Source organism: Mobula birostris, chromosome 16, assembly GCF_030028105.1.
Source record: "Mobula birostris isolate sMobBir1 chromosome 16, sMobBir1.hap1, whole genome shotgun sequence".
NCBI lineage: Eukaryota > Metazoa > Chordata > Chondrichthyes > Myliobatiformes > Myliobatidae > Mobula > Mobula birostris.
Window position 1 is genome coordinate 3,494,366 of NC_092385.1, and position 16,350 is coordinate 3,510,715.

Genomic DNA, 16,350 nt, shown 5'->3' on the forward strand with positions numbered 1-16,350 from the left:
GGTGAGGGGGAATGAAGTGAGAAGCTGGGAGGTGATAGGTGAAGAGGTAAAGGGCTGAAGAAGAAGGAATCTGATAAACGAGGAGAGTGGACCACAGAAAAAAAAGAGGAGAGGCACCAGAGGGAGGCGATGGGCAGATGAGGTGAAGGGATGAGGTGGGAACCAGAATGGGGAATGGAAAAACTGAGAAGAACGATGGGGAGTAAAAGACTTGTTTAGTGGTATGATCCCATTGGAGATGGTTGAAGTTATGTGCTGGATAGAGGATTGTGGATGGTAGAAGGACAGGAGAACGCTATTCCTGTTATGGTGGCAAGAATATGGGGTGAGGGCATTAGTGATGGAAAGGAAACCTGTTTCTTTCATTATAAACTTCTATCGCCCCATCAAGCTCCCTGCTTCTTTCTCGACAACAGACCCAACCAGTTCCCCTCCACCACCACCCTCCTCTGTCTGGTAGAACTGGTCCTTACACTCAATAATTTCTCTTTCAACTCCTCCCACTTTCTCCAAACTAAAGATGTAGCCATGGGCACCTGCATTGGTCACAGATATGTATGCTTTTTTGTTTGTGACATAGAAACATAGAAACCCTACAGTACAATACAGGCCCTTCAGCCCACAATGCTCTACCGAACATGTCCTTCCCTTAGAAATTATTCAGTGTTACCCATAGCCATCTATTTTTCTAAGCTCCATGTACCTATCCAGGAGTCTCTCAAAAGACCCTATCGTATCCGCCTCCACCACCATCATCGGCAGCCCATTCCACGCACTCACCACTCTCTGCATAAAAAAACTTACCCCTGACATCTCCTCTGTACCTGCTTCCAAGCACCATAAAACTGCCCTCTCGTACTAGCCATTTCAGCTCTGGGAAAAAGCCTTTGACTATCCACACGATCAATGCCTCTCATCATCTTATACACCTCTATCAGGTCACCTCTCATCCTCCATTGCTCCAAGGAGAAAAGGCCAAGTTCACTCAACCTATCCTCATAAGGCATGCTCCCCAATCCAGGCAACATCTTTGTAAATCTCCTCTGCACTCTTTCTATGGTTTCCACATCCTTCCTGTAGTGAGGTGACCAGAACTGAGCACAGTACTCCAAGTGGAGTCTGACCAGGGTCCTATGTAGCTGGAACATTACCTCTCGGCTCCTAAACTCAATTCCACTGTTGAAGGTCAATGCACTATATGCCTTCTTAACACAGCAGCTTTGAGTGTCCTATGGATTCAGACCCCAAGGTCCCTCTGATCCTCCACACTGCCGAGTCTTACCATTAATACTATATTCTGCCATCATATTTGACCTACCGAAATGAACCACTTCACATTTATCTGGATTGAACTCCATCTGCCACTTCTCAGCCCAGTTTTACATCCTATCAATATCCTGCTGTAACCTCTGACAGCTCTCCACACTACCCAGAATACCCCCAACCTTTGTGTCATCAGCAAATTTACAGACCCATCCCTCCACTTCTTCATCCAGGTAATTTATAAAAATCACAAAGAGTAGGGGTCCCAGAACAGATCCCTGAGGTACACCACTGGTCACCGACATCCATGAAGAATATGACCCATCTACAACCACTCTCCGCAACCCTCCGATCCTCCGGAACCCCTCCCGCCCTCATTGATGATGCAAAAATCATTGCCAGAGGCTCAGCAATCTCCTCCCTCGCTTCCCACAGGAGCCTGGGCTACATCTCATCCGGTCCCGGTGACTTATCCAACTTGATGCTTTCCAAAAGCTCCAGCACACCCTCTTCCTTAATATCTACATGCTCAAGCTTTTCAGTCCACTGCAAGTCATCACGACAATCGCCAAGATCCTTTTCCATAGTGAATACTGAAGCAAAGTATTCATTACTTTGTATCAATATACTTTGTATTCAAACAACAGGAATTCTGCAGATGCTGGAAATTCAAGCAACACACATAAAAGTTGCTGGTGAACGCAGCAGGCCACGCAGTATCTCTAGTATCTTTGTATTCATATACTTTGTATATTGTATCATTTCTTAATGCATGCATTACTAAATGACAATAAAAGAAGACTGCGTGTCCTCATAATCTAATAATCTAATCTAATTACCTCTGCTCTCTCCTCCAGTTCCATACACACTTTTCCACTGTCACACTTGATTGGTGCTATTCCCTCACGTCTTATCCTCTTGCTCCTCACATACTTGTAGAATGCCTTGGGGTTTTCCTTAATCCTGTCCGTCAAGTCCTTCTCATGGTCCCTTCTGGCTCTCCTAATTTCATTCTTAAGCTCCTTACTGCTAGCCTTATAATTTTCTAGATCTCTATCATTACCTAGTTTTTTGAACCTTTTGTAAGCTCTTCTTTTCTTCTTGACTAGATTTACAACAGCCTTTGTACACCACGGTTCCTGTACCCTACCATCCTTTCCCTGTCTCATTGAAATGTACCTATGCAGAACTCCACGCAAATATCCCCTGAACATTTGCCACATTTCTTTCGAACGTTTCCCTGAGAACATCTGTTTCCAATTTACGCTTCCAAGTTCCTGCCTGATAGCCTCATATTTCCCCTTACTCCAATTAAACGCTTTCCTAACTTGTCTGTTCCTATCCCTCTCCAGTGCTTATGGTAAAGGAGATAGAATTGTGATCACTATCTCCAAAATGCTCTTCCACTAAGAGATCTGACACCTGACCAGGTTCATTTCCCAATACCAGATCAAGTACAGCCTCTCATCTTGTAGGTTTATCTACATACTGTGTCAAGAAACCCTCCTGATCACACCTAACAAACTCCACCACATCTAAACCCCTTGCTCTAGGGAGATGCCAATCGATATTTGGGAAATTAAAATCTCCTACCACGACAACCCTGTTATTATTACACCTTTCCAGAATCTGTCTCCCTATCTGCTCCTCGAAGTCCCTGTTACTATTGGATGGTCTATAAAAATACGCAGTAGAGTTATTGACCCCTTCCTGTTCCTAACTTCCACCCACAGAGACCCCATAGACAATCCCTCCATGACTTCCTCCTTTTCTGTAGTCGTGACACAATCTCTGATCAACTGTGCCATGCCCCCACCTCTTTTGCCTCCCTCCCTGTCCTTTCTGAAACATCTAAAGCCTGGCACTCGAAGTAATCATTCCTGCTTCTGAGCCATCCAAGTCTCTGTTATGGCCACAACATCATATTTCCAAGTACTGATCCACGCTCTAAGCTCATCCGCTTTGTTCATAATACTCCTTGCATTAAAATAGACACATGTCAAACCATCGGTCTGAGCGCATCCCTTCTCTATCACCTGCCTATCCTCCCTTTCGCACTCTCAAAGCTTTCTCTATTTGTGAGCCAACTACCTCTTCCTCCATCTCTTCAGTTTGGTTCCCACCCCTCAACAATTCTAGTTTAAACTCTCCCCAATAGCCTTTGCAAACCTCCCCGCCAGGATATTGGTCCCCCTGGGATTCATTTGCAACCCAACCTTTTTGTACAGGTCACGCCTGCCCCAAAAGAGGTCCCAATGATCCAGAATGGTTATGTTGAACAGTTCATTTTCCAAGCCTTCACTGTTATTGCTCCCCAACTCTTTCTGTGCTACATTGACAACGCATTTCTGCAGCTTCATACATCCATGCTGAGCTCATCAATTTCATCAAATTTGCTGCCAGCTTCCACCCTACCCTTAAATTCATTTGGTCCATTTCTCACACCTCTCTCCCCTTTCTCGATCTCTCTGTCTTCATCTCTGGCGACGGACTATCCACTGATATTTTTTACGATCATACTGATGTTCATAGCTTTCTTGCCTATTCTTCTTCCCAACCTATCACTTGTAAAAATGCCATTCCCTTTTCTCACTTCCTCCGTCTCCACTGCATCTGTTCCCAGGATGAGGTTCTGTTCCCTGGATGAGATTTCCCTTGGCATAACATCACACCCTTGTTTTTATGTTCTAGTCCTGCCAAAATGAGTGCTAACGTTGCGTTTACCTTCCTGACCGCTGACTCAACCTGCAAGTTAACCTTTAGGAAATCCTGCACAAGGACTTCCAAGACCTTTTGTATCTATGATTTTTGAAATTTCTCCCCTTCTGAAAATCTAAGTAAACAACATCTATTGACTCTGTTTTGTCTGTCCTGCCTGTTACTTCCTCAAGGAATTCCAACAGATTTGTCAGGCAAGATGCTCCTTTAAGGAAACCATGCCGACTTTGGCCTACTTTATCGTGTACCTTCCAGAACCCGGCTGAGACTTCATCCTTAATAATGGACTCCATCATCTTACCAACCACTGTCGTCAGGCAGAATGGCCTATAATTTCCTTTCTTCTGTCTCCCGCCCTTCTTAAAGAGTGCAGTGACATTCGCAATTTTCCGTTGTCCGGAACCATTCCAGAATCTAGTGATTCTTGAAAGATCTTCACGAATGCCTCCACAATCTCTTCAGCCACCTCTTTCTGAACCCTGGGGTGTAGTCTATCTGGTCCAGGTGACTTACCTTACTTCAGCTTCTCAAGCACCTTCTTAGTAATAGCAAATGCACTCACTTCTGCCCCCTGCCACTCTCGAATTTCTGGCATTCTGCTAGCATCTTTCACAGAGAAGACTGATGCAAAATACACATTTGATACACATTCTATCGATAGGACAGGCGGGAGAGCAGAGGGGGTGAAATGGCTGTATAGGTAAAAATGAAATTATATCGTCAGAAATGACAGAGGATCAGAAGGTGTTGAATCATTGTGGTTGGAGCTAAGGGTAAAAGACACCGGTGGAAGTTATATACAGACCCCCAAACATCAGTTAGGATGCGGTGTACAATTAACAACGGAAATAGAAAATGCATGCTGTAAGGGCAATATTACAATAGTCATGGGGGATTTCAATACGCAGGTATATTAGGAAAATCTAGTTGGTACGGGATTTCAAGAGGGGTAATTTCTAGAATGTTCGTGAGATGGCTTTTTAGAGCAGCTTATGGTTGTGTGGGCACGTGGTCAAGTGGTTAAGGCATTAGACCAGCGACCTGAAGGTTGTGAGTTCGAGCCCCAGCCGAGGGAATGTATTGTGTCCTTAAGCAAGGCACTTAATCACACATTGCTCTGTGACGACACTGGTGCCAAGCTGTATGAGTCCTAATGCCCTTCCCTTGGACAACATTGGCCCATGCCTCGCAAGACTAACGGATGCCTTTACTTTATGGTTGAGTCCACCAGGAGATTAGCTATTCTGGGTTGGGTGTTGTGTAATGAACCAGAATTGATTAGGGAGCTTAAGGTAAAGGAACCCTGAGGAGACAATTATAATAATATGATCAAATTCACCCTGTCATTTTAGAAGGAGAAGCTAAACTCAGATGTATCAGTCTTACAGTGGAGTAAAGGGAATTACAGAGGCCTGAGAGAGGAGTTGGCCAGAATTGATTGGAAAAAGTCACTGGTGGGGATGAAGGCAGAGCAGCAACGCTGGAATTTCTGGAAGCAATTCGTAAGGCACAGGATACATACACCCCAAAGAGGAAGAATTATTCTAAGGGAAAGATGACACAACCGTGGCTATCAGAGGAAGTCAAAGCCAACATAAAAGCCAAAGAGAGGGCATATAATAGAGCAAAACTTAGTGCGAAGTTAGAGGACTGGGAAGCTTTTTAAAAACCAACAGAAAGCAAAAGTCATTAGAAAGGTAAAGATGGAATATGAAAGCTAGCCGATAATATTAAAGAGGATACAAAAGTTTCTTCAGATACATAAAGTATAAAAGAGAGACATGAGGGGACATTGAATCGCTAGAAAACGATGCGGGAGGGGTGGAAATGGCAAATGAACTGAATAAGTATTTTGCATCAGCGAAACGCATTGCCGGTATAGTGGAAGTTCCCGGTGTCAGGGGTCATGAAGTGTGTGAAGTTACCATCAGGACAGAGAAGGTTCTTGGGACACCGAAAGGTCTGAAGGTAGATAAGTCACCTGGACCAGATGCTGTACACCCCAAGGCTCTGAAAGAGGTGGCTGAAGAGACTGCGGAGACATTGGTAATGATCTTTCAAGAATTACTAGATTGTGGAATGGTTCTAGAAAACTAGAAAATTGAAAAGAAATGAAATTATAAACCAGTTAGTCTGACCTCAGTGGTTGGGAAGATGTTGGAGTCGATTGCTAATGATGTGGTTTTGGAGGCAGATGATAAAATAGGCCACAGTCAGCATTGCTTCCTCAAGGGAAAATCTTGCCTGAAAAATCTGTTGGAATTCTTTGAAGAAATAATAAGCAGGATAGACAAAGGAGAATCGCTTGAATCTTGGATTTTCAGAAGGCCTTTGACAAGGTGCCTCACATGAGGCTGTTTAACAAGCTATGAGCCCATGGTGTTACAGGAAGATTCTAGCATGGATACAGCAGTAGCTTATTGGCAGGAGCAAAGAGTGGGAATAAGTTTTCTGCTTAGCTGCCAGTGACTAGTGGTGTTCACAGGGATCTGTATTGGCAGGGGTGCAGTGCTAGCCGGAGCGCATCCAGCTCCTCTCTAAGAAAAAAGCCGAAATAATCAAGCTAATTAATTAGGTGCCGCCCGGGGTGATCTCAGAAACTGCTGATCTCCTGGGATTTTTACGCACAACAGACTCTGGAGTTTACAAAGAATGGTGCCAAAAACAACAAAAAAAAAAAATCCGAGTGGCTGTTCTGTGAGCGAAAACATCTTATTAAATCCACTCGCTGGATGGGGGAGAGGGAAGAGGGCAGAGGGGAGGGGTGATGGAGCAGGGAGGGGTAAGGGGTGGAAGGGGTAAGGGGCAGGAAGAGGTGGAGAGCGGGGGAGGTGGAGGGCCGGGGAGACCGTTGAGTGGTGAGGGGACAGGAAGCGGTGAAGGGTTAGGGAGGGGAGTCACCTTGTACGCTCTGCGATTGGATGCAGTTTCCGTGCCGGGGCAGCCCGCGCTGACGCTGTATTCGCTGCAGCTGATGCACCAGCCGCCGCTCCTCACTCTGCACGGCCCGTTCCTGGCGCAGTAAAGCCCCCGCCTCCCTCCTGCGGGGCCAAACACGCAGAGAGCGGAGCTGCTGCAGTCTGCACCCCCTTCTCCTCCCCCTCACCTCCCTTCCCCTCTCCCTCACCTCCCTTCCCATCCCCATCATCCCTCCCCCTACACTCCCGCCTCCCATCCCCTCCTTCACTGTGACTAGTGGAGTGCCGCAAGGATCTGTCCTGGGACCCCTGCTCTTCGTGATTTTTATAAATGACCTGGATGAAGAGGTGGAAGGATGGGTGAGTAAGTTTGCGGATGACACAAAGATTGGAGGAGTTGGGGATGGAGCTGTATGTTGTCGAAGGTTACGAGAGGATATAGACAGGATGCAGAGTTGGGCAGAAAAGTGGCAGATGAAGTTCAATCCGGATAAGTGTGAGGTGATGAATTTTGGAAGGACAAACCAGAAGGCTGAGAACAGGGTTAATGGTCGGTTACTTAAGAGTGTGGATGAACAGAGGGACCTTGGGATTCAAATCCATACATCCCTCAAGGTCGCTGCACGGGTTGATAGGATAGTTAAGAAGGCCTATGGGACGCTAGGCTTCATTAATAGGGGGATTGAGTTCAAGAGTAGAGAGGTCATGTTACAACTCTACAAGTCTCTGGTGAGACCACACTTATTGTGTTCAGTTCTGGTCACCTCATTATAGGAAGGATGTGGAAGCTATGGAGAAGGTGAAGAGGCGATTTACAAGGATGTTGCCTGGATTGGAAAGCAAGTCTTATGAGGCAAGGTTAGCAGAGCTGGGACTTTTCTCTTTGGAGCGTAGAAGGATGAGAGGGGACTTGATAGAGGTCTACAAGATTATGAGAGGCATAGAAAGGGTGGATAGCCAGTACCTGTTTCCCAGGGCACGAATAGCAAACACCAGAGGGCATATGTACAAAGTTAAGGGAGAGAAGTTTAGGGGAGACATCAGGGGTAAGTTTTTTTACACAGAGGGTTGTGGGTGCCTGGAATGACTTGCCAGGGATGGTGGTGGAGGTTAAAACATTAGGGGTATTTAAAAGCCTCTCGGACAGGCTCATGGATGAAAGAAAAATAGAGGGTTACAGGGTAGTGTGGGTTTAGTACTTTTTTAAAGGAATATATGGGTCGGCACAACATTGGGGGCCGAAGGGCCTGTACTGTGCTGTAGTATTCTAGTGTCTAGTGTCTCCACCTCCCATACTCCAGTCCCCCTCACCACCTCCCATCCCCTCCCTTCTCTATCATCCAAATCCCCTCCACCAACTCCCCCTCTATCCCCTCCCACACAGCACTCCCCATCTCCTCCTACCCCTCCCCTCCCATTCACCTTTTCGTCCCACACATCGGCATCCCCGCGCTCACTCCACACAGCATTCCAGAACCCACATTGTGGGAGGGGTGGTTCTGAGGGAGGGTCACACTGTGGGAGGGGTGATACTGAGGGAGGGTCACACTGTGGGAGGGGTGGTACTGAGGGAGGGTCACACTGTGGGGGGAATGGTATCGAGGGAGGGTCACACTGTGGGAGGGGCGGTACTGAGGGAGGGTCACACTGTGGGAGGGGTGGTACTGAGGGAGGGTCACACTGTGGGAGGGGTGGTACTGACGGAGGGTCACACTGTGGGAGTGGTGGTACTGAGGGAGGATCACACTGTGGGAGGGGTGGTACTGACGGAGGGTCACACTGTGGGAGGGGTGGTACTGAGGGGGGGTCACACTGTGGGAGGGGTGGTACTGAGGGAGGGTCACACTGTGGGAGGGGTGGTACCGAGGGAGGGTCACACTGTGGGAGGGGTGGTACTGAGGGAGGGTCACACTGTGGGAGGGGTGGTACCGAGGGAGTGTCACACTGTGGGGGGGGTGGTACTGAGGGAGGGTCACACTGTGGGAGGGGTGGTACTGAGGGAGTGTCACACTGTGGGGGGGGTGGTACTGAGAGATGTTAACTCTAATATTTATCATCTCCCAGTCTTCAGCTCCCTCTCTCTGTCCGGGATATAACCCTCTCTCCCCTCAGCCTCACTCCACTGCAAGGGGGAGACTGTTACTTCACCTCTGCAGATCGGACTGAAGTCTGTCCATTACTGAGATCTTCACCCTGCAGGCAGAGAAAAAGCAACCATGTACACTCAGATCCCACTCCCCAGGGTGGGTTTGTTCCCTCGAGGAGAGACCCCCTCCCCTCAGTGTGTCTCCCTGTGTAATGTACCCGCCATCAGCTCGATGTGTCTGCCCTCTGATGCAGCACACCAGCATCTGCAGCACAGCTGGGAACGGAGTGAAGACGAAAAGTGGGGAAGTGTGTGTGTGTGTGTGTCTGTCTGTCTGTGTGTCCCTGTATGTGTGTGACGGTGTGCGTGTGTGTCTGTGTGTGTGAGCCTGTCTGTCTGTGTGTGTGTGCATCTGTGTGTATCTGTGTGTGTGTCTCTGTATGTGTGTGACAGTGTGCATGTGTGTCGGTGTCTGTATGTGTGTGTGTTTTATGTGTGTGTGCGTGTCTGTCTGTGTGTGTGTCTCTGTATGTGTGTGTCTGTGTGCGTGTGTGTCAGTGTCTGTGTGTGTGTATCTGTCTGTGTCTGGGTGTTGGAAGAGCTGAGAGACTACAGTGTAACATTCAATGCTGAAGAGAGTAAGGGGGAGCGAGGGTGGGTTAGGATTATACTGGGAGTGAGGGGATGGGTGGGGGTTATACTGGGAGTGAGGGGATGGGTGGGGATTACACTGGGAGTGAGTGGCGGGGTAGGGGCTATACTGGGGGTAGGGGAGGGTGTTTTACTGGGAGTGAGGGGGCCTGTCAGGGTTACAGTGGAGGATGGGGGTTATACTGGGGTTCAGGGTACAGTGGGGACAGGGTTCTATTAAGGTGAGGGGGAACGGACCATCAGGGTTACACTGGGGGTGGGGAGCTTTGGGGGTACACAGAGACTGTGGGAGTTACACTGAGGATGGTGGTTACTATGGGAGGGTGGGAGTTACTCAGTCTGGTAGTGGCGGATGCTGGTTACCTGGGTGGGTGAGTGTTACTCTGGCTCTGTTGGGGGAGAGTGCAGATTATGCTGCAGTTTAGGGGGAGTGTTCAGGATAGAGTGGGAGGGTGGAGATTCCCCTGTGAGTGTGTAAGTATGCATCACCTACCACAGTAACAAAGTATGATCACACCAGAATCTCAATGTGGATCACAGATCAGGGGGTACTGGGGCAGCGCACGGAGGCAAACTGGGGAGCAACCTTTGGTCCCAGACAGGGGAGTGGGCTGGGACCCTCGGTACACGTAAACTGAATGGGGGCAGCAGGGACAAGCAACATGGATGGCCAGCCGCATTCCCACAGCAACGCGGGACGGGCCAAGCACTCCCCAGGCAGGACACTCCATTCCCACAGGCCACTCCTGGGATCTTCTTGTGTGGAGCCCGGCCGCCTTAACGATCGTTCACCTTGCTCCCTGTTGGCCGCTGGTGGGGGCACTGGGGAGAGGACACAAGTCCTGTGTCTGTACCAGACGGACCCAATGCCCCCCCACCCCCGTCATCAGCTACACTCACGGGCGGACTGTGCGGACCTCCTGTACAAAGGAAGGAGAAAGGATGAGGTTAGACTGCAGGAAAAATCAGCCCTTCAAACCCTTCCATTCAGCAAGACCCACGGAAAGCAACTATCTGGGTGCATCACAGCTTGGTACGGCAACTGCACTGCCCAACCACAGGAAGCTGCCTTGAGTAGTGTACACAGCTCAGCTCATCCCGGAAACCAGCCTCCCCCTATGTCGACTCTGTCTACACTTCTCGCTGCCTCCATAAAGCACCCAACATAATCAAATACCCCCACCCATTCTCTCTTCTCTCTCTTCCCACTGGGTACAAGATACAAAGCCCTGAAAGAACATATCACCGGAGTGAAACTCCCTCCACACCGTCCCATCACACACTCCCAGGGTCAGACACAGAGTGAAACTCCCTCCACACCGTCCCATCACACACTCCCAGGGTCAGACACAGAGTGAAACTCCCTCCACACCGTCCCATCACACACTCCCAGGGTCAGACAGAGTGAAGCTCCCTCCACAGCGTCCCATCACACCCCCCCCCCGGGGTCAGTCACAGAGTGAAGCTCCCTCCACACCGTCCCATCACACATTCCCGGGGTCAGACACAGAGTGAAGCTCCCTCCACACCATCCCATCACACACTCCCAGGGTCAGACACAGAGTGAAACTCCCTCCACACCGTCCCATCACACACTCCCAGGGTCAGTCACAGAGTGAATCTCCCTCCACACCGTCCCATCACACACTCCTGGAGTCAGACCCAGAGTGAATCTCCCTCCACAGCGTCCCATCACACACTCCCGGGGTCAGACACAGAGTGAAACTCCCTCCACACCGTCCCATCACACACTCCCGGGGTCAGACACAGAGTGAAACTCCCTCCACACCGTCCCATCACACATTCCCGGGGTCAGACACAGAGTGAAGCTCCCTCCACACCATCCCATCACACACTCCCAGGGTCAGACACAGAGTGAAACTCCCTCCACACCGTCCCATCACACACTCTCGGGGTCAGTCACAGAGTGAAACTCCCTCCACACCGTCCCATCACACACTCCCGGGGTCAGACACAGAGTGAATCTCCCTCCACACCGTCCCATCACACACTCCCAGGGTCAGACACAGAGTGAAGCTGCCTCCACACTGTCCCATCACACACTCCTGGGGTCAGAAACAAAGTGAATCTCCCTCCACACCGTCCCATCACACACTCCCAGGGTCAGACACAGAGTGAAGCTGCCTCCACACTGTCCCATCACACACTCCTGGGGCACGGGTTAAGTATTGGAATAAGGATCTACAGGAACACAGAGCTGTTGAACATTTCAAGAAAACTAGAATACAAAAGCAAGGATGTAATGTTGAAACTTTATAAAGCACTGGTGAGGCCTCACTTGGAATTTTGTGAGTAGCTTTGGGCCTTATCTTAGAAAGGATGTGCTGAAACTGGAGAGGGTTCAAAGGAAGTTCATGAAAATGATTCCAGGATTGAACGGCTTCTCACATGAAGAACGCTCAATGGCTCTGGGCCTCTACTCACTGGAATTCAGAAGAATGAGGGGTGACCTCATTGAAACCTACCAAATGTTGAAAGGCCTTGGTAGAGTGGATGTGGAGAGGATGTTTCCTGTGGTGGGAGAGTCTAAGACCAGAGGACACAACCTCAGAATAGAGGGGCAGCCTTTTAGAATGGAGATGAGGAATTTCTTTAGCCAGAGTGGCGAATCTATGGTATTCATTGCCACAGGCATCTATCGAGGCCAAGTCTTTACGTATATTTAAGGCAGAAGTTGATAGATGCTTGATTGGTCAGGGCATGAAGGGATACGGGGAGAAGGAAGGAGACTGGGGCTGAGAGGGAAATTGGATCAGCCTTGATGGAATGACAGAGCAGACTCAATGGGCCAAATGGCCTAATTCTGCTCCTATATCTTATGGTTTGTTTCACAACCACGAAAAAATCGGCTTGAAATCCAAAGCAACTCACACAAAATGCAGGAGGAACTCAGCAGGTCAGGCAGCATCTATGGCAAGGAGTAAACAGCCAATGTTTTGGGCTGAGACCCTTCTATAGTCCTGATGAAGGGTCCCAGCCTGAAACATTGATTGCTTACATTGTCTTTTTTGCTCCCTTCCTGATTCCCAGCATTAAATCCTTAAATCTTACCTTATCTTTCGACTTCACTGGGGAAACAGTTTGATCTGTGTAAGGTAAAACATATGCATGAGTTTACAATGATAAAGGACGTCCTAATTCACACCACGGCTTGGTCAGCCCAGGGGTGGACACAAAGGAGACATCACTGTACCAGGCTGGAGAATCGCTTCCCAGCCACCCTCAGGGACCCTGGTGTTCAGATCCAAGTGTTCAGCCCAAGGACAGGAAGCAGTGGCTCCAGTCTTCGTGGAAAAGGTTCACAATAACTCATGGACAGCAGAGAATCTCCCTCCACACTGTCCCATCGCACTCCCGAAGTTAAACACAGAGTGAAACTCCCTCCACACCGTCCCATCACACACTCCTGGGGTCAGACACAGAGTGAAGCTCCCTCCACACTGTCCCATCACACACTCCTGTGGTCAGACACAGAGTGAAACTCCCTCTACACTGTCCCATCACACACTCCTGGGGTCAGACAGAGAGTGAAACTCCCTCCACACCGTCCCATCACACACTCCCGGGGTCAGACACAGAGTGAAGCTCCCTCCACAGCGTCCCATCACACACTCTCGGGGTCAGACACAGAGTGAAACTCCCTCCACACCGTCCCATCACACACTCTTGGGGTCAGACACAGAGTGAAACTCCCTCCACACCGTCCCATCACACACTCCCAGGGTCAGACACAGAGTGAAACTCCCTCCACACCGTCCCATCACACACTCCCGGGGTCAGACACAGAGTGAGGCTTCCTCCACACCGTCCCATCACACACTCCCGGGGTCAGACACAGAGTGAAGCTCCCTCCACACCGTCCCATCACACACTCTTGGGGTCAGACACAGAGTGAAACTCCCTCCACACCGTCCCATCACACACTCCCGGGGTCAGACACAGAGTGAAGCTCCCTCCACAGCATCCCATCACACACTCTCGGGGTCAGACACAGAGTGAAACTCCCTCCACACCGTCCCATCACACACTCCCGGGGTCAGACAAAGAGTGAAGCTTCCTCCACACCGTCCCATCACACACTCCCGGGGTCAGACACAGAGTGAAGCTCCCTCCACACCGTCCCATCACACACTCCCGGGGTCAGACACAGAGTGAAGCTCCCTCCACAGCGTCCCATCACACACTCTCGGGGTCGGACACAGAGTGAAACTCCCTCCACACCGTCCCATCACACACTCTTGGGGTCAGACACAGAGTGAAACTCCCTCCACACCGTCCCATCACACACTCCCGGGGTCAGACACAGAGTGAAGCTCCCTCCACACCGTCCCATCACACACTCTTGGGGTCAGACACAGAGTGAAACTCCCTCCACACCATCCCATCACACACTCCCGGGGTCAGACACAGAGTGAAGCTCCCTCCACAGCGTCCCATCACACACTCTCGGGGTCAGACACAGAGTGAAACTCCCTCCACACCGTCCCATCACACACTCCCGGGGTCAGACAGAGAGTGAAGCTCCCTCCACACCATCTCCACTGGCTAAAGAGATTCACCGAATCTCTTTTCTGAATGGACATCGCTCTATTCAGAGACTGCGCCCTCTGGTCATAGACTCTCCCACTCTAGGAAACATCCTCTCCATATCCGCTGTATCTAGGCATTGCAATATTCAATATCCTGGCATCATTCAGCCCATGGCTTGGGGCAGGAGTTATAGATTTCCGGTTCAGGTTTGCTTGTTTACGATGTCATCAAAACACACAGTGAAATGTGTAGTTTCTGTTAACAACCAACACAACCTGAGGATGTGCTGGGGGCAGTCCACACGTGATGCCACATGATATAATGCCAGCATAACACGCCCATGTTCATCAGAACAACACGGAACGTAACAACAACAGAACAACCCCCTTTCCTCTCTCCCACCCACCCACGGACATACATAGCCCTCCAATCTCAGGACAAGTTGCCTCTGGGCTTCCAACTCACTAATTCCACTGACTGATGGCTCCCACTCCCCGCTGGTGAGAGATTGGGGTGGGGTGGGTCTGCGGAACCTCCTGAACCCTCCTCACCTGAATCCACGGCTCTTTTCTTGGTCACCTGAGGAACAAAGGGAACAGAGGAGGTTAGTCATCCCGGGTGGGCCTCGAGGCAGACACCGCAGAGGGCCGCGGAGGGAGGGAAGCAGAACTGCCAACCTCCAGTTACACCCACTGAACCCCACCACACTGTCACCTCATCCCTCTTGCCCTAACAAACACCCCAGAGGCAGATCTGAGATCGGACAGAGGAACGGGACTGTTGTCGGGATCTCTGGATATGAGCACCTATCAGAAAGAAGGTGAAGGTGACGGTCAAAGCAAATCGGTGGGGTGGGATGCAAGCAGGAAAAGGTTGAAGTGAATGAAAACGCACTCGACAATTGAGGAACAGTTTCCTCCTTTCCTCCGTCAAAGTCAATTCAGTGTCAAAATACGTATACAGCACGTTGCCATTTACTACCGAGATTCCCTAAGGAAATACAACAGGTTTTTATGAAAAACTCCAACAACAACCCAATCTGCAAAAATAAATCAATCTATAAATATATGGATGAATGGAAGAATTAATAAATAAGATATAGACAGACAGATAAATAGACAGATGGATAGATAGACAGATAGACAGATAGACAGACAGATAGAGACAGACATAGATAGACAGACAGACAGAGACAAACAGATAGATACAAATAGACAGACAGATGGGTAGTCAGATAGATAGATAGATAGATAGAGTAGATAGACAGATAGATAAATATCTAGAGAACAAACAAATAGATATGATAGGTAAATAAATAGATATGATATATAGATCGATAGATAAATTGATTTCCGGTCGAGATGGCACCTGGGTACAATGCTCCTTCGGTTGACATCTCTTGGATGGATCATGTAACAATATATTTCACTTATTTTATGTCTTTTGCATTCGTTTTTCATTTTTAACATGATTCTGGAGCTCTTGGAGCCTGTGATTTGCAGTCTGGAGATCATTTCAGTGTATCAGCGCGTTGCAATCTCCGAAGGGGTTCCAGTTATGCCAAATTACTGGCATAATTTACATATTACTATTTATTATTTATGGTGCAACTGTAATGAAAACCAATTTCCTCCTGGGATCGATAAAGTATGACTATGACTATGACTATGACTATGAGACAGGCAGTGTGCGGTAACCTTGTGCCGATTAAAGTGACAAGGGGGATTGAAACGCTGGCTGCCTGCCTGCGGGATCGCTCTGCTGCCAGACAGAGGTGACTGACTTTTTACCACTGGTGAGATCACTCTGCTATGGAGAGAGGAGAATGTTGCCCAGGTTTTCTGCACTTTGGATGTGGAATTTTTTTCAGTCTTATGGTTTTTCTGATTTCTGTGTTTTTCACCCAATCTTTCTAATTTTTTGCCTGTGGGGAGGTGTTTTGGAGGGTCGAGGTGCCTGTTCTGGTTTTCTTTGCTTTTTGTGCAGGGAGGGGGGTATTTGGGGGTTGATAATCGTGCCACCGTTCTGTTCTTTCTCGGTTTCGTGGCTATCTGGAGAAGAAGAATTTCAGAGTTGTATACTTTGATAATAAATGCACCTTTGAATCTTTGATAGATATCTAGATAGACAGATGAACAGGTAGACAGATAGATAGATAAATAG

The 16,350-nt window shown here is 49.0% G+C and overlaps 1 protein-coding gene across 1 annotated transcript in view; it reads right to left on the reverse strand.

Moving 5' to 3' along the window:
* LOC140210821 (uncharacterized) overlaps positions 1-16,350 on the reverse strand; it is a 96,287-nt gene that overhangs the window by 3,662 nt on the left and 76,275 nt on the right. The window contains exons 25-29 of the mRNA XM_072280087.1: positions 14,739-14,766; positions 12,709-12,743; positions 10,537-10,556; positions 9,048-9,092; positions 6,883-7,022 (exon numbers count right to left, since the gene is read on the reverse strand). Of these exons, the coding sequence (XP_072136188.1) occupies positions 6,883-7,022; positions 9,048-9,092; positions 10,537-10,556; positions 12,709-12,743; positions 14,739-14,766 (268 nt within the window). The remainder of the gene's footprint in view (positions 1-6,882; positions 7,023-9,047; positions 9,093-10,536; positions 10,557-12,708; positions 12,744-14,738; positions 14,767-16,350) is intronic.